The sequence below is a fragment of the Trachymyrmex septentrionalis genome, unplaced genomic scaffold, assembly GCF_001594115.1.
Source record: "Trachymyrmex septentrionalis isolate Tsep2-gDNA-1 unplaced genomic scaffold, Tsep1.0 scaffold372, whole genome shotgun sequence".
NCBI lineage: Eukaryota > Metazoa > Arthropoda > Insecta > Hymenoptera > Formicidae > Trachymyrmex > Trachymyrmex septentrionalis.
The window spans coordinates 46,866-63,623 of record NW_017305539.1 but is presented as its reverse complement, the minus strand read 5'-3'; the positions used below and the strand labels follow the sequence as shown (position 1 = coordinate 63,623).

Genomic DNA, 16,758 nt, shown 5'->3' with positions numbered 1-16,758 from the left:
TATAATATATTAGATAGTAGTTCAACATCTTAACACTCGACCGAAAAGGCGCTTTGTATTTAAAGTCTTAATATAAAAAAATAAATAATAAATAAATAAAGTTCAGTGTCGCAACATTTTTAACGCGCGGAAATCAGCAATTATGATAGATCTCGACGTATAGCCTAATGTTGTATATGCGATAGTGCGTCAAAACGATGTTAAGATATTATACATAGTCAAGTGCTAACTGAAAAAACCGGAAAAGGAAGGGAACTCATAAGAAAAAGCAAACTTAAAAACTAGACACGCCGCAGTTAAGAAGTAAAGTGCTCACTCACCAACACACTCGAACAAGCAAATGAGAACCACTGTAATGTATAACAGGTTTTTTTTTATTCATTTTATTTTACATCTGAGGAGGGCTCAATCCAGCAGCCGAAACTTGTAATCGTTTTATATATTAATATACGCCGTTCTACTTTTTCTTATTTTATGTATCTATGACTATGATCTTTAATTAAATGTATTATGCGTCGACTCTTTTTCGCCGTTCACTTTGTTTATTTTGTTTATAGATAAAGAGTCTTTACACCGTTGTTATTTTCTTTTTAAATAAGTACTGTATATAAAATATAACTGTATGTAAAATATAACAGATGACTTTTGAATATTACAATTAGCAATAGATTAACGATGTTTTGATGATTGAGCGTTTACTTATATTAATTGATTTCATGGATTGGTACCAAACTTTATTATATTTTACACACTGAAGAAAATCCAATACTAGGGTTGAAACGTATGTATCATATTTTTAATATTATATATGCATTGAATTACACACGAAGAACTGGTGTTGACTCATATTGGCATTTTTTCCTACATCTACGTATTTATTCTTTAATTTATTTGGAGAGCTTTTTTCTTATTATTTTTAATTTATTATTCATTATATAGATGTTGTAAAAACTAAACTTGTAGGTAAACGTTTTATAATGTAGTTTTTATACTGATTTTATAAACATTTAATTGATTGTTATTTCTAACGTTTCCTACAGGAACACTTATAACGTATTAAAAACATTTACTTCTAACCATTACTGACATTTTTTCAATAGTTTTTTAACATTTTTGTGCTACTTAGGTCGCTTTGTCTATTCAAACCTGCTGTCTACTTTTTTATGTATTATTTTAGACACCATTCTTTTCACATGAGAACTATCTAATATGTAGACATTATCCCAATCGAATTCATGTTGTTCGGTCATTCTATGTTCTGATATAACTGACGAGGAGTCACTTTTTTTATTTATATCTTTTATATGTTCTTTAACTCTTATTCCTAATTGTCTTTTTGTCTGTTCTACGTATGTCGATTCACAGTCAAAACATTAAATTTTGTAAACTATATTACATCTAGACACTTTATTTAATATATCTTTTCGATTTTATAATGTTATTCAATTTTCTGGGGATAGTGAATGATGTACGATAATTCATTTTTAGCAATATTAACAAATTTATTCGATATTTGTTCAATATAAGGTGTAGTAAAGAATTTTTTATAAGGTAATATACCATTTGTTTTATTAATGTTATTATTTTTGTTAATGTGACATTTAATTGTCCTAAATATAAAACTTAATGTATAGCAATTTAAGTAATAGTAAATTATTAATTATTTGTCTGATATTTTTGGAATGAAATTTTGAATGTACTATTATCATTACTTTATCTATCACTCCTATGATGATGTCTTTTTTATGTGCTATGAGTGATGTAAATAGAAATTTAAATATCTGTTAGACGCCGTGTCTTTTTTAAAAGTATCAAATATAATATGTTCTTCATCCCTAATTAATTTAATGTCTAGAAAGCTTAATTGTTTGTCATGTTCTATCTCCACTGTAAACTGTAACCGTTCATGTATTAAATTAAAAGTCATTAATGTTTTATCCACTTTGTCATTAGGAATAGTCATTAAAATATCGTTCACATATCTATAAAAAAACGGTATACCAAATAATTTATTTAAGGTCAGTGTTTCACTTCCTGCAATATCAGATATTATGGACGATATAGAAGATTCCATAGGCACACTATAAATCTGTTTATAGTATACATCGTTAAAAGTAAAATAGTCGAGTGTATTATTAAGTTTATACCTATTTTTAATTCGTCCAATGGTATTTTTATTAATATGAAGCCATCTATTTTCAATACTTCTTATAGCTAGTTTTATTGGCACATTGGTGAACGATGTTACATCCAATGAAATGAGAATGTGTTCTTTATTAATATTCAAATTATTTAATTTATCTACTAGATGTTTGCTATTTTTTATAAAACTTTATACCTTTGGGATACTATCACTCACATAATTCTATTTAAATAACACAAGCAAATCTACATAGTGGACTATTAATAGTCGCAATTATGATACTCAATGCCATGCCTTGTTTATGTATCTTAGGAATGTCATATGCCCTAGGTAAAATACTATCAATTGTCAATATATTATTATATGTCATTTGATCAATGTCTTTTTGTTTCCATCTACTAATAATAGATTTTAAATCTCTTATTAACTAGATTTTTTTTGTATTATTTCATATGTGTTAACGTCGTTATGCATGTTTACCACCTTTTCATCATAATTACTCCTATCTAAAGCCACCAAAATTTCTTTTATCTGCTTTCGTGATTAATATGCCAAGATATTCTCTAACAAATTTTGTTGTATGTGTTAAACATTTTGAAATAAATTTTTCATTTGTATCTAAAGAGCAATGACTGTGGTATAACTCATGTGTGATGATTATTGATTCATTCCTTATGGCGTTTTTCATTCCTATCGTTAGTTTACAAATATTTCTTTCTACATGTTTAATGAATTCTATAATCATTCTTTCTTTTTTATTTTTAAATATAGATAAACCAAATTTATCACCTAATTGCAACAGAATTTGCACTTCAGATGGAATGTCCATATCACTCATATTGATGAACCATTTTAACCGTATCTACTTTAGATTCAACATTCCAATCCATACAACACAAAATTTGCAGCAATATCGCTGCAAAATCTGTTATAAGTATTGCTGCAATAAGTAATGTCGTTGTAATATTGCAGCAGTGTTGCTGCAACTTTTGTGCAACTTCGTGCTTTAGAATAATGCGTCCATTTTAAAGTTGTACGATGCTTATGATATTTGCGACGATACGAGATATGACTAATGTAGATTAGGCTTCAATTGGCTGTAGGATAGAGAGGTTCTCAGATCTATCTGTTCTACAGCCAATCAACAGACTTGAAATGCCTTGTCGTACGACACATGAAATATCAAGCTCGGCACAAAGATATGGTCGCAGCAAACTTTTCATAACGCATAACGCATAGTGTATAATAAAATCAAAGTTCCTTTTTTCCATTAAATGGAAGAAAAGGAAAGATTCTGATTGGTTGATTCTCTTATGCACTATGCGTTATGCAAAAGTCTGTGCTGCAGCCAATAGTCGTAACTAAATTGCGAAACGTGAGTAGTCGTAAGTCAACGCACAATGTTTTGTCTATCTATAATTACGACTTAGGCGGAGTCTACAATGGAAGTTGTTAAAAAAAATAAAGGGTCCTCTACGTAGAAATCATAGACGGTTGTGGAGTCTTAAATCGTAGGAAACCAATATCATAATCAAATATAAGAAGAATACTCGATTAGAATTGGTCAGTTTTCTTCGACTTAAGACTCTACGACCGTTATGACTTCTATTGTAAACTCCGTATTACATTCCACGACTCAAACGTTTTGTGCTTAGGCCCTACGACCTATTTTACATTGGTCATATCATAAGCATTGCAGGTCGTTCAAAGCTTGTATCAGCCAAAGCGCCAATTTTAAAGTCGCACAATGCTTGCGACGCTACGCTCTTTTTTCGTAGCATTCATGATGAGCTCATCATCGCGTTTATTAATAAAAAATTCTTACTTATTGGTTAATTAAGTTGAATAATTGTGCGATCAATGATTTGATAAGGTAACTGATTGATTATAAGCATAATGTCTGATATCAGTAAAATGAAAGTTGTTATTTGCTTACAAAATTGTAGTAATTCATGTGCATTCTCAGTCGAGACTGTTAAATAAACTCAAATATAAAATAATTACATGTTATAATAATTTTAATATTTGAGTTTATTTGTTCACAAAGAATAAATACTGTCAGTAAAATTAAACGTTATAAGTCGCGTGTCATTTGGAATAGAAATAGCAATGCGTAAATATTTCAAACACAGTATGTAATATCTTCTCAAAATGCACATATTTCTTCTCTTAATTTTATATATAAATATTTTATATGTATTGTTCTAATAATATCTGTATTTTAAATTTTAGGGGAAATTAGTCTCCTAACATTACAAAATAAAATAGACTTGGAAAATTCTATTTGTGTAACTCCAACTGGCTACTTAATACTCTCTTTATTGACGGATGATTATCAAGCTCTTGGTTTAGAAGGGAAACCCTCTGTCTTCAGTCATAAATCTCATACACGATACGGTAAGTTTCAAGTTAATAATGCAATAGAATAAAATTGTGTAAACAATTTTTTGCGGTAATTTTTTAAGTATCAACATTTAAAGTTTCTTCGGTCAATGATCGAACAAATAATAAGATATAGAAATTGATTAATTAATACATTCATTATACCGAGTGTTTTAGATCATCTGTACACCCCATTTAAAAACGAGGGAAGTGATTATTTTGAAAAATGTTTCAGACAAAAGTTGTTGAGGATCAAGTAATGCATTACATGGGCATATGCGATTGACCTCGGATAGTGTCATGAAGGTTATATTGGGGTCGACTTGAATTTTTTTAATAGGAACTGATATCTTTCATTGCATATTCTTGTAGCTGATGTCAAGACATTTTTGAAACACTGATTACAAACCCTTTTTGAGATTTCGAAATTTCAGGATCGCTGACATTACCCAAGATGTACCGTATGGAGGTCGCATGATCGGATTCTTAATTAAGTACCCCGAAAATCCGATCGTGCGATCTTTACGCGGTACATCTTGAGTAATGCTAACGCATAGTGATCTGGCGCGTAATTTTAGGCAGAATAAATTAATATAAGCTATATTTTCATGATATTATTGCTCAGACTGATTGATCGCGATATCAATTTTGATTCCGATATCTCTATAGGAAATAGAGATCTCGGGGTCGAAATTGATGTCGGTCTGAGCAATAATATTATAAAAACATAGCTCATATTAATTTATTCCACCTAAAGTTACGTTCGAAAGTCATCACCACTCTCACAAGGGGCCATTTCGGTTTGTACAACAAATTAGTGAAAATTCTTGATATCAGTAGAAGTTGACGATATAAGATGTAAATTAAGAAAAAAGACAAAAGCGTATAGGTCGTAAGACCTATTCAAAGAAATTTAGTGTTATAGTGCATGATAAAAGTTCTAGAACGGTTAATATTTCAAAAAATATTGATTTATCTAAAAAATGTTTGAAACAAAAGTAATAGGGTTTTAAAAACATTATCAGATGATAATATTAATTTGACCTTGGAATGTTCTTGAAAAGTGCTTTCAAAAATCTTAAACGGAACTCATTTTTTACAGCATATTTTTATAGCTGACGTTGAGACGTTTCCAGAACACTAGTTACAAATCTTTTCTTCATAAAAATAGAGCTCAGAATACCCGAATACTCGAGTACCCGCCCGTTCGCTCTGTTACCCGTGCACACGGATCTGGACTGGTTCCGCGGGCATCCGCTAATTCGGGTACCCGAAGAACGGATAATGTGGAATCCCCTTGATACGGATATCTGTGGAATCATATACAATACGGGTATCCACCTCAATGCGAGTATCCGCTATATGCTACAGATCATATTTGTGCATAACTTTAATTTTAAAGATTTGTGTTTTAGAATTATTTATAGTGATTCTTATTTTGTTTGTAGTTAATTAGTTTAAATTATGTTGTAATTTTTTAAATATTTGACTACAAACGAAAGAAAAATCTCTACAAACGATTTTGAATCAAGATATGTTAATCCAGAGATATGGTAATAACTCGGCACTAAGGAAACGCATAACGTTTTAGCGCGAGACATTACCAGGTATCTTTACGCGGAGCAATGAGTTTTTTGAGATCTCGATTATTATATCTTAATAATAGCTGTGCTGATCAAATTTTATGCATGGTCAATCGATAGCTTGTACCCGAATTCTGTAATAAAAGTGCATTTTTTTTGCCTTACGAGTGGAGATATTGCAATAAGTTCCAAATTTTGTTCAAATTTTAAGAAACGTTTTTGTCAACATCATCTGCCTAACCCATGGATTACGTCTCGAATTTCAGTCGACGAGATGGCAATCTCAAGCTTTTTACTTTACTCTTTAATAACTCTTTAACAAACAATGACTGCTAAAATTGTCCGATAGTCACTCAGAGTCATGACCTTGACAATATAAGTCAAGGTCATTTTAATTTTTTCTGATAACTTTGTAACACGTGATGAGTTAATGTTACAACCTTTCGAAGGTTGTTCGGTGATGATTTTCATAGTGTGGGGGAGGGTCAAGAACAGTGGAGGTGAACTGTTTATTTTAATTTTAATATCTTCTTAATAGACAACGGTCTACTGAAAGTGACTGATGGTCACTCAGGGTCATGACCTTGACAATATGAGTTGTTACAAAATGGTAGAGGACTTTTCGACTCAGTTTAATCCGCTCTATCTACACTGAGAAAAAAATTTATTTTATAAAAAAAAATTATTTGACTCAACAAAATGCTGCGTCGAATACGTGTAAATAAATATCAATGTAATAAGAGCAATATATTTTGTTAAATTACTGATGATTTTAAGTTTGGCTCAACCAAATTAAGATACTGTAGACAAAATGTTTATCTGATTTCAGAGTATATTTAATTGAATAGCAATTTATTTTGATAATCCATTAAATAGCATTAATTGAGACAATAAAAGGATGTGTATGTCAAATAAAAATTATAATAAAACAATCAAATTTACATTTAAAATAAATACATAACGTTTACACCCAATTTCTTTACAGTTGAAATTTGTACAGAACAATATTACTGTCAAAGGGTATAGCAGGATAAGGAGGTGATTTCAGGCCCCAGCACGTAATCAATTGCTACAGAGGACAAAATTAACACACTGATGAAAGAATATTTTGTGCAAAGTTTCATCCCAAAAGAACCACACCATTTCGAGATATCGAACAAAATGTGATTTTTTATTAGTATTTTTTTTCCGTTAAATCTAAACGGATCTTTACAAAAAAATCATATAATGGGTATCAAAAAGATTAGATTAAGAATTTTTTTATCATTCTTGGCTCAAAATTCTGTTTTTAAAAAATTCAAGAATTTTTAAAATTGCATTTTTTATATGATATGAATGTTTTATTACTTTTAAAATATTTCAGCAGCTGAATCTAATCTTATCATAAATTATATTCGTGATGATTTTTTCAGATTTTTAGATTTGGCGGAACATACCAAAAAAAAAATTAAAACCATTTTTTCGCCATTTTCCGACATAAAATATATTAGTTTATTATTCATAATATATGAATAATAAAATTATGAATATACTATTATAAATAATAGTACTTTATAATATTAGTAACAGAATACTTTTAAACATAGTGAAAGACATAGGTCAAAAACTTTTAACAATTTTAAACTAATGTCATCCCTGAGACCGAGCGTCGCGCACTACGACAAAACAATAATGAAGTGAGGAATGGTAATAGATTTGAATACTGACACATTCGATTTCAAGCCAAAAACATCGATCTTTTTATATTGTCGTAAATTTGCATTAAACCGTCGAACGAAAATATTCTTGACAGCTAGTATAAGTTGACTAAAAGTCGCGTTACGATTCCTTTTTGTCAGTGATATCAAGCATACTGCATAAGGTAAATGAATGTACAGTAATCCCCTTCAATTGTCACCTGCACAATTGATTGAAACCGTCCCCGTGACATTTGTAGTCTATTTTATTGGTTTTCTTGAAGATCTTGCAATTGTGTTCAAAGTTATTTAAACACAAGAGTTAACAATATTTTGCCATTTAAGTTTTTCAAACTATACTTTTCAGTTTCTATTGAGGATTTTCATTTAACACCGACACTCGTCAGACCGACAATTGTCAGTCAGATTATAGTACTTATTCCAATATTCATTGATTATGGAAGAGTAATTATCTACGAGGTAATATTTTATTCTTTTATTAATAAAGCTTTTTTTTTGCTATTTCTGATACATTTTTTACTATTGTTAACTAACACACTAGAGTAAGAAAAATTTATCATGTTTATGTGCTTAACAAAATTAGAAATTGGTCTTCGCTTTAAAAAAAATGTAATAAATAGAAATCAGTTAAATTAATTTTTCTGAAGCAGAAAAAATAGAATTCTCGTTGTTTAACCTACGCAAATTTTATAATATTAAAGTTTCAAATTATTGTCTGCAGAAGTGGGATCGAAGGTAAGTAAAATTATATTTAAGAACTACTTAAAATATGTCAACTAATATATTTTATGTCGGAAAATGGCGAAAAAACGGTTTTAATTTTTTTTTTGGTATGTTTCACCAAATCTAAAAATCTGAAAAAAATCACGAATATAATTTATGATAAGATTTAGCTGCTGAATTATTTTAAAAGTGGTAAAACATTCATATCATATAAAAAATGCAATTTTAAAAATTCTTGAATTTTTTAAAAACAGAATTTTGAGCCAAGAATGACAAAAAAATTTTTAATCTAATCTTTTTGATACCCTTTATACCCATGATTTTTTTTGTAAAGATCCGTATAAATTTAACGGAGAAAAAAAATACTAATGAAAAATCACATTTTGTTCGATATTTCGAAACGGTGTGGCTCTTTTGGGATGAAACTTTGCACAAAATATTCTTTCATCAGTGTGTTAATTTTGTCCCCTGTAGCAATCGATTACGTGCTGGGGCCTGAAATCACCTTCTTATCCTACTATACCCTTTATATACTTTCTATTTAACCAAAGATAATAGTCGTAGTGACTAAATAGACAATAGAATAAACTTTATATTTGTTTGATGTGACACAATATCCTTTTAATAAAATGAAATATTTTGATTATTTCGTAATAATTTAAGTTGAATAAACTATCTTTCTCTCTGATCCAAGTACTTATGAAGTATATTGAATGTGAAGACGCATTAGTTTGATAAAATATTTGTTTCTCCAGAATGTCATTATAGTTGCTGTAACATAAAAAATGTTGATGAAAACTTACGAATTTATTTGGTTTACCATTCACGTATTTCATAGAATTAAAGTTTATTTTCTACAATCAAATAAAATGATAATAAGAAAAATATATTTAATTAATAGAAACTAATATTTTTTGAAAACAACTAGCTATTGGAATACGATAACCAAATGTTTGATTCAAACGACTTTATATTAATTTTGCGTGCACATATGTTTTGTTATATAACAGATAATAAATAACAATAAATAAAGGGCAAAGTAAGAGTCAACACATTTCTTTAAAAAAGTCATACAATTAAAAGAATAAAATACAAATGAAGAAAAGTAAACTCGAAGAAAATATATAATAAAAAATAATAAAAATTAAATAAAAAATAATTAAAAACTCAGTGTTACAAGTTTCGGCTACCGGATTGAACTCTCTTCAGACGTTAAACATATCGAAAAAAACGGTAGTACAAAATAATTATCGTAAATGCTCGCAAATTCATAATATTCACAATTCGGGTGAATCTTGATGTAGAACTCGACATTACATTATACACGTACGATTGATCAGTCAACAAAAATGTATCTCTCTTGGAAAAGTTCTAGTTGATAAAAAAGATAAAAAGACTTTTTATGAAAAAGTAAATGCAAATAAATTAATATACCGGAATTCTAATAAGAGAAAAAAAAACTCAAAAAACATGTGTAAATTATTCAAATAAATGTGTCTATATAAGTATAACGAATAGTTATTGAAATATATAAAGACAAGTGGAACGCAGAAGTGAAAACGGACATTGTGTATCGATTATTGTGCATGCTCGCTGATATAAATCACCACGGACTGAAAGAAGAGACGGACCATCAGTATCAAAAAGTCAAACTTTATTTACAAAATTAAAAAGATTACACATTACAGGTGCACATAAATAAATTTCTTTAGATGTAACTTCACTTTTCGCGAATGTTTCAATGGAGGTAGCGGTCGATTGTGTGAACGAGCAGTGAAGTGTTATTTCTAAGGATTGCTCTCTGCCTAGGGATGAGTTTTTAGGAGCGATACGGTTTGTCTTAGATTCCACTTTTTTTTTCTTTTGATAATCAAATTTATAAGCAAAGCTTCGGCACTCTTATGGGTTCTCCTTTATCACCTGTAATAGCGAACCTAATAATGAGAAGATTAGAGACGGTGTCCTTGATGTTGTTGAATTTGGATATTTTGTTTTATTACAGATATGTTGATGATATTGTATCGTGGTTTTTCCCTCAAAAATTGATATTTTACTACAACAATTCAATTTATTTCATCCGCGTCTCCAATTTACTACAGAAATAGGGGGAAATAAAATAAATTTTCTGGATATCATTATATCCATCAACAGGAATCGTTTTATTTTTGATTGGTACCGTAAGCCGACGTTTTCAGGAAGGTTTTTAAATTTTCTCTAATCATCCTATTGCACAAAAAAAAGATACAATTTTTTCGTTAGTTGACAGAGCTTTTTTACTATCTGACTTTATGTTTCATACAAAAAATTTGACATTTATTATTAATATTTTACTAGATAATGACCATCCATTGAATTTTAATTTTGACATAGTTAATCAACGTATTAAAAATTTAATTAAAAATAGACATATAGCACATAATGATTTGGCTGACAATGTCCGTGCGAACGAATCTGCTTCTTGGCTTACAATACCATTTATTCCTCTTCACACGGAAAAATTCAAGCGATTCAATAAAAATGACATCAGGGTATCTTTTCATAGTAACATAACAAAATTGGTAAATATATAAAAATATAGAAGGATATTTGTCCCCATACATCGAAAAGCAATGTAGTCTATAAAATATCGTGTAAGAATTGTGATGCCGTATGTTACACAGATGGGCAGACAATTGAAAATCAGAATTACAGAACATCATAATTATATTGTATTAGACATAACATTTCTGTCCGTTCTGTCATCACGGAGCATAGGCTACAGTTTGATCACGATTTCCAATAGGATAAGGTTAAAATTTTAGATGAAGAGCTTTGTTATAGGAAACATTTAATTTCCGAGATGCTCAACATTAACAAGCAAAAAAAAACATGAATTTACAAACTGACACTGAAGGTCTTCATAAGGCATATATATCTATTGTAAATAAAGTTTGACTTATTGATACTGACGGTCCGTCTCGTCTTTCAGTCACGTGGTGATTCGTATCAGCGAACGTGTACAATAATCGATACACAATGTCCGTTTTCACTTCTGCGTTCCACTTGTCTTTATATATTTCAATAACTATTCATTATACTTATATGGACACACTTGTTTGAATAATTTACACATGCTTTTTGGTGAGTTTTTTTTTGTTAGAATTCCAGTATGTTAATTTATTTGCGTTTACTTTTTCATAAAAAGTCTTTTTATCTTTTTTATCAACTAGAATTTTTCCAAGAGAGATACATTTTTGACTGATTAATCGTACGTGTATAATGTCGAGTTCTACATCAAGACTCACCCGAACTGTGAATATTATGAATTTGCGAACATTTGCGATAATTATTTTGTACTATCGTTTTTTTCGATATGTTTAACGTCTGAAGAGAGTTCAATCCGGTAGCCGAAACTTGTAACACTGAGTTTTTAATTATTTTTTATTTAATTTTTATTATTTTTTATTATATATTTTCTTCGAGTTTACTTTTCTTCATTTGTATTTTATTCTTTTAATTGTATGACTTTTTTAAAGAAATGTTGACTCTTATTTTGCCCTTTATTTATTGTTATTTATTTTGTATAAGAAGAGTCTTTCAATTTTATTAAATAACAGATAATGTTATTGATTAAAAGTTCAAAACATGTAGTTGATTTAAGAAAAGAAAGTGAAATATGAACAAAATCAATTTTATTAGTAATCATTTTTATCAAATGTACATTTATCACTACACGCTGTACATTTTTAACAAATGTGTACATGCAAAAATAATATAAGATTATTCGAATCAAACAAGGTATACCTATTACACTCTGTAGTTTCATATATCATTGAATAAAATTAAAGCTTACAAATTACAATTTATATTTCTTTCTTCCCATAAATCAGTGCTTCATTACTTATAGTTATCAATATGTCATGCAGAGACGAAAAAGCTTATTAAACTATGAAAATATGTATAAGTAAAAATTAAGTATATAATTTGACAGAATAATTGAATTTTAGTTCGTTTATTAATTTTTACATATGTTAACAAAAAAACATATTTATACATATATATAAACGTTGCACACAAAAGTAAAACATATTTATATAAACGTTGTACACAAAAATAAAACGTACTTATATATAAACGTTACACACAAATCTGTTAAAATAAATTTGTGTATACATGGAATTATATAAAAATAAAAGAGAATATTGATTTTTTAACGCATCTACTCGCATGGAATATATTGTTTACCATCCTCTATTATGTACAGCTTGGTAGGAGAATATTGAGTAATATTTTCAAAATTTATAAATCCCATGTATTTGTCTTGGTCACTTCAAATGCATAATAATGTCGATATATACCCAATATGTTCAATTTAAAATATAGAAAATATATATTTTGTGATTCATGAATAATTATGTACTTAATCTGACCAAACAAAAAAATCATTCCAATCTACTTTTATAATTGCATTGGTACGATAAGTTATGCCGTTTATTTCAACCCAGAATGTTGATATGCATTTATTAACAATATGCGGCGGAAGAATATTTTTCAAATAGCTATAATCGCGTAGAGAACTCAACTTTTCGTCGAATATGGGACTTCAACATAAGCGATTTAAAAATCCTTTCCTAAGGAGAAATCGATAAGACATACTGAGATAATGTTTCAAAGCAAGCGTAAAAGCTTTTTGACGCGATGTTATGATTTTGGAATTGTCCTTCAATTGTTTATATTTTACTTCATAACGGATACAAGAAAGATACTTGAGGGGACCAAATTTTTTCATTATTCGAGCGTAGTGAAGTAATAAATGATGTTTAGGCTTTAGCGATTCAGAAAAAAATTCTAAATATAAGGAGTGATGCTCCGAGATCAGAGTTTCGAGTAATTCAAGAATCGCAATGTTAAATGATGGAGACATGATGCTTATTATTTCACGCAAATTGAGGTAAAGTTACTTCATCGAGAAGAACAAGGTCATTATAAGAGAGATTTTCGACTAAGAATAACATTTCCGATGACGAGATTATTAGTATCAGAGCGTTATATGGTATACAAACAGGCACATTTTTCCCAACGCTTGTACCATAATTGAAATGTGCAATTCGCGAATTTAGAGTATCAAGAGAAAATATTTTTTTGTCAATTATAAAAGTCTTAAAAATTTTTGCTACTTTATACTGACATATAGTTTCAAAAATATCATGTATGATATCTAAACTTGCATTTTCTACTACGTGAAAACTCAGGATTTCATTGAAGACACATTCAGCATTTATTCCTCTCGAACATCTTGCAGTCTTCGCGATAATTTTCAATCGTACATAATATTTCAGAGTTTTCTTTGACCTGACTTTGCGTTTCGACACCAATGTTTTGAATTGAAGGAAATCGTAAAATCAGTAATATAATTAACTCCGAGATTGTCACCAATTATTGTCAATAACGCAAAATATACCGTACGTTGTTTACATTTAATCCATCTTTTTTAAGCTCGTTCATTTGATTTATCATATTACAAAATATTTTTTTGTACTAATATTTTTGTAATCTACTGAATTATGTAATTGAGGTATAAAGATATTCTTCAACATGCTACTATATTTGAATGGTAAGCAAGCGTTTGAAAAGTAAACAGCGACGTTTATGTATTATACAATATATAGGACAAACAATGCAGTACGTTCATGTACACTATGCGTAAAAAATTGTCAACACTTAGACAATATTGATCGGACAGAGAAGTTTTATTTACGCAAAATTCATGGGTTAAACGACTTTGAAAGTATCAAATATTGCATATATCAGAGATTGCGGATCGTCGAATTCGAGAATTTTGTCGTTTAACTCATTTTCCATCTGCGATGTTTTATCGACATGTATGGTATCTGGTCAAACTGAAATGTTTTTTATATGCATACAGTTATTGAAAGTACGCAAATAATTTTGGTAGGAACAATAACAAGTCGTTGTCATAAATGTTTTATGTTTGAGTTTCATATGATTCATAAAGATAACTTCTGAAGACAGTTGCAAAATGGACACAAAAACATATTGCCTGAGTAAATATTTTAATAGGGAGATTTAAAAGAAATTTTTAAATCTTGAAATAACTAAAAAACGACGCGTTAGCGGTTCGAGAATATGCATATGTTTCTCTATGTGTGTGCGAGTGTTGTACAAATTTATTCTTTTCTTTGTTCAATGTTTTTCTTGATAGTTCTGTAATACTTTTCATTACATAAGTGATCCCATTTCGTCGACAACTTGAATAGGATTGGTTACAAAAGTAATCACAAATGTTTGCTCTCTGGCGGGTATATGGCATTGAGCACATGAAATGATTTAAAACATATTTCTAGAGCTTTTAAGGCCGATAATGCCTTATATAATACTTTATCAATACAAACGTAGAAGCTATCGATTTCGGAAAGAGTTGGTCCGACGGCAAATGAATGATTGATGAAAGATTGTACAGTCAAACCAAGATTCTCCATTGCTTTTTTTCGTATTTCGTGAATATTGATCGTATCGGCCGTATAACTACGTATAATAAACAAAATAAGTACCTCACAGAAGTATACACTTATTAATTTTTAGTGAAAATTCATTCTTGAATATATCTAAAAAATGAAATTTATCACTGCATGTATAATTATGTTATCTTTACATTCACTTATTGTGACAGTTTCCATTGATTTTTCTTAACTTTTGTTCGTCCTTTCGGTGGTATTATGTGTGGTAGCAAACGTAGAAAGATTGTACTATCTAAAAAATTCTTACATTATAGTAATAGCAATAAAAATATATATATATATATATAGTATATATTAGAAGTAGAGCAATTTGCAACTGCTGTTAGTAAATGTCATTAACCATCAGTCAAGTGATCAAGCTGAAGTAGCTGGTTCAACGATTCCGCGTCAGTATCGTCCTTCTTGATTGGACAAATACTCTGAAAATTCGTAAAAGGCGAACCAATTTTTTAAGTTGTCAACTTCAGGGAAACGTAATCTAAATACTTCTATAAGATCATATCCTCTTGGATGCTTCAAAATTGGCCAACGCTTGAAAATTTCATAAACCTTTAAGGTTTTTTCTGCAAATTGTCTTTGTGACGATATTCCGTAAGCTTCCTCTTTGCAAGAACTATTTCCCATGGTTCTGTGTACTTTTGGAGCCACGATATCACCTCTGTGATAACTTTAGTATCTACGAGTAATACAAAACTTTATATGTATACCAAATATCTATTTAAAAATGTAATGTGTTGTCCAATTGTTATTAGACGTGAAAATCCAAGAGTTAATTCGGCGAAGTTCGATAAACTAACATACAATATCTTCGTCTTCGTCAGAAGATAAATTCTCAGACAAAGTAGTAGTAGATTTATCGACAAATATCAAACAGATGTTTTAATTCGCGGTTTTGTTTCGCTATTTATCGACCAATTTTTCTCTTGACACAATAGACTTCTCAGTACGCGAATATCTCTTCGCAATAGGTGAGATATAGGAAGTATATGTCGACTCCATAGGAAAAATTTTGACAATTGCTTGTGCCAAATACTCAAAGTCCTGATTCGACAATCCATAAATTGTGTTTGAAAATTTATTTTAAAAAATGTAATTTTTTCATTATAAAAAATAAAATTTTATAATATATGTATAGGATAATTAGGGGGAATGTACCTAAGAAAAATTCTATTTTTGTCTAATTATTATATTTGTTCAGTTTAAGATATTTTTATTTACTAGTCTTATTTCAAGGAAAAAATGTAAAATAAATGAATTAAAATTAAATTCTGAATGCGATTTTGCAATATTTAAAAATATTGAACAATTGAAGAAAATCACAGTACTGCATTGGTATTGTATTTTATCCCAACAAAAGTAGTGACATATTCCCTCCATTTAATCTAACTTACAACATGCATTATAACTTTACGGATATATTTAAAACAATATATTAGGAGTATAAATAAGTTTCTGCCGTTTTTTATCAAAAATTGGGCATTTACGAGGGTCGTTTGAAAAGTCCGTGCAAAAATAAAAACTACTTAATTTTTTGGGGTAAACTTTTTTTATTTTTCAACATAGTCACCTTTTAGGCTTATACACTTCGTCCAACGCTGCTCTAATTTGTTGATCCCTTCCGAATAATAGGATTTGTCCAAGTCTGAAAAATAGCCATTTGTTTCTGCAATCACGTCCTCGTTTCCATAAAATCTTTTTCCCGCCAGCCATTT

The 16,758-nt window shown here is 29.3% G+C and overlaps 1 protein-coding gene across 3 annotated transcripts in view; it reads left to right on the top strand.

Annotated features, from left to right (window-relative positions):
- Positions 1–16,758, top strand: part of LOC108750856 (ribonuclease P protein subunit p40-like) — a 54,748-nt gene that overhangs the window by 17,608 nt on the left and 20,382 nt on the right. For all 3 annotated transcript variants that reach the window (XM_018490671.1, XM_018490672.1, XM_018490670.1), the window contains exon 4: positions 4,376–4,540. In XM_018490671.1, the coding sequence (XP_018346173.1) occupies positions 4,376–4,540 (165 nt within the window). The remainder of the gene's footprint in view (positions 1–4,375; positions 4,541–16,758) is intronic.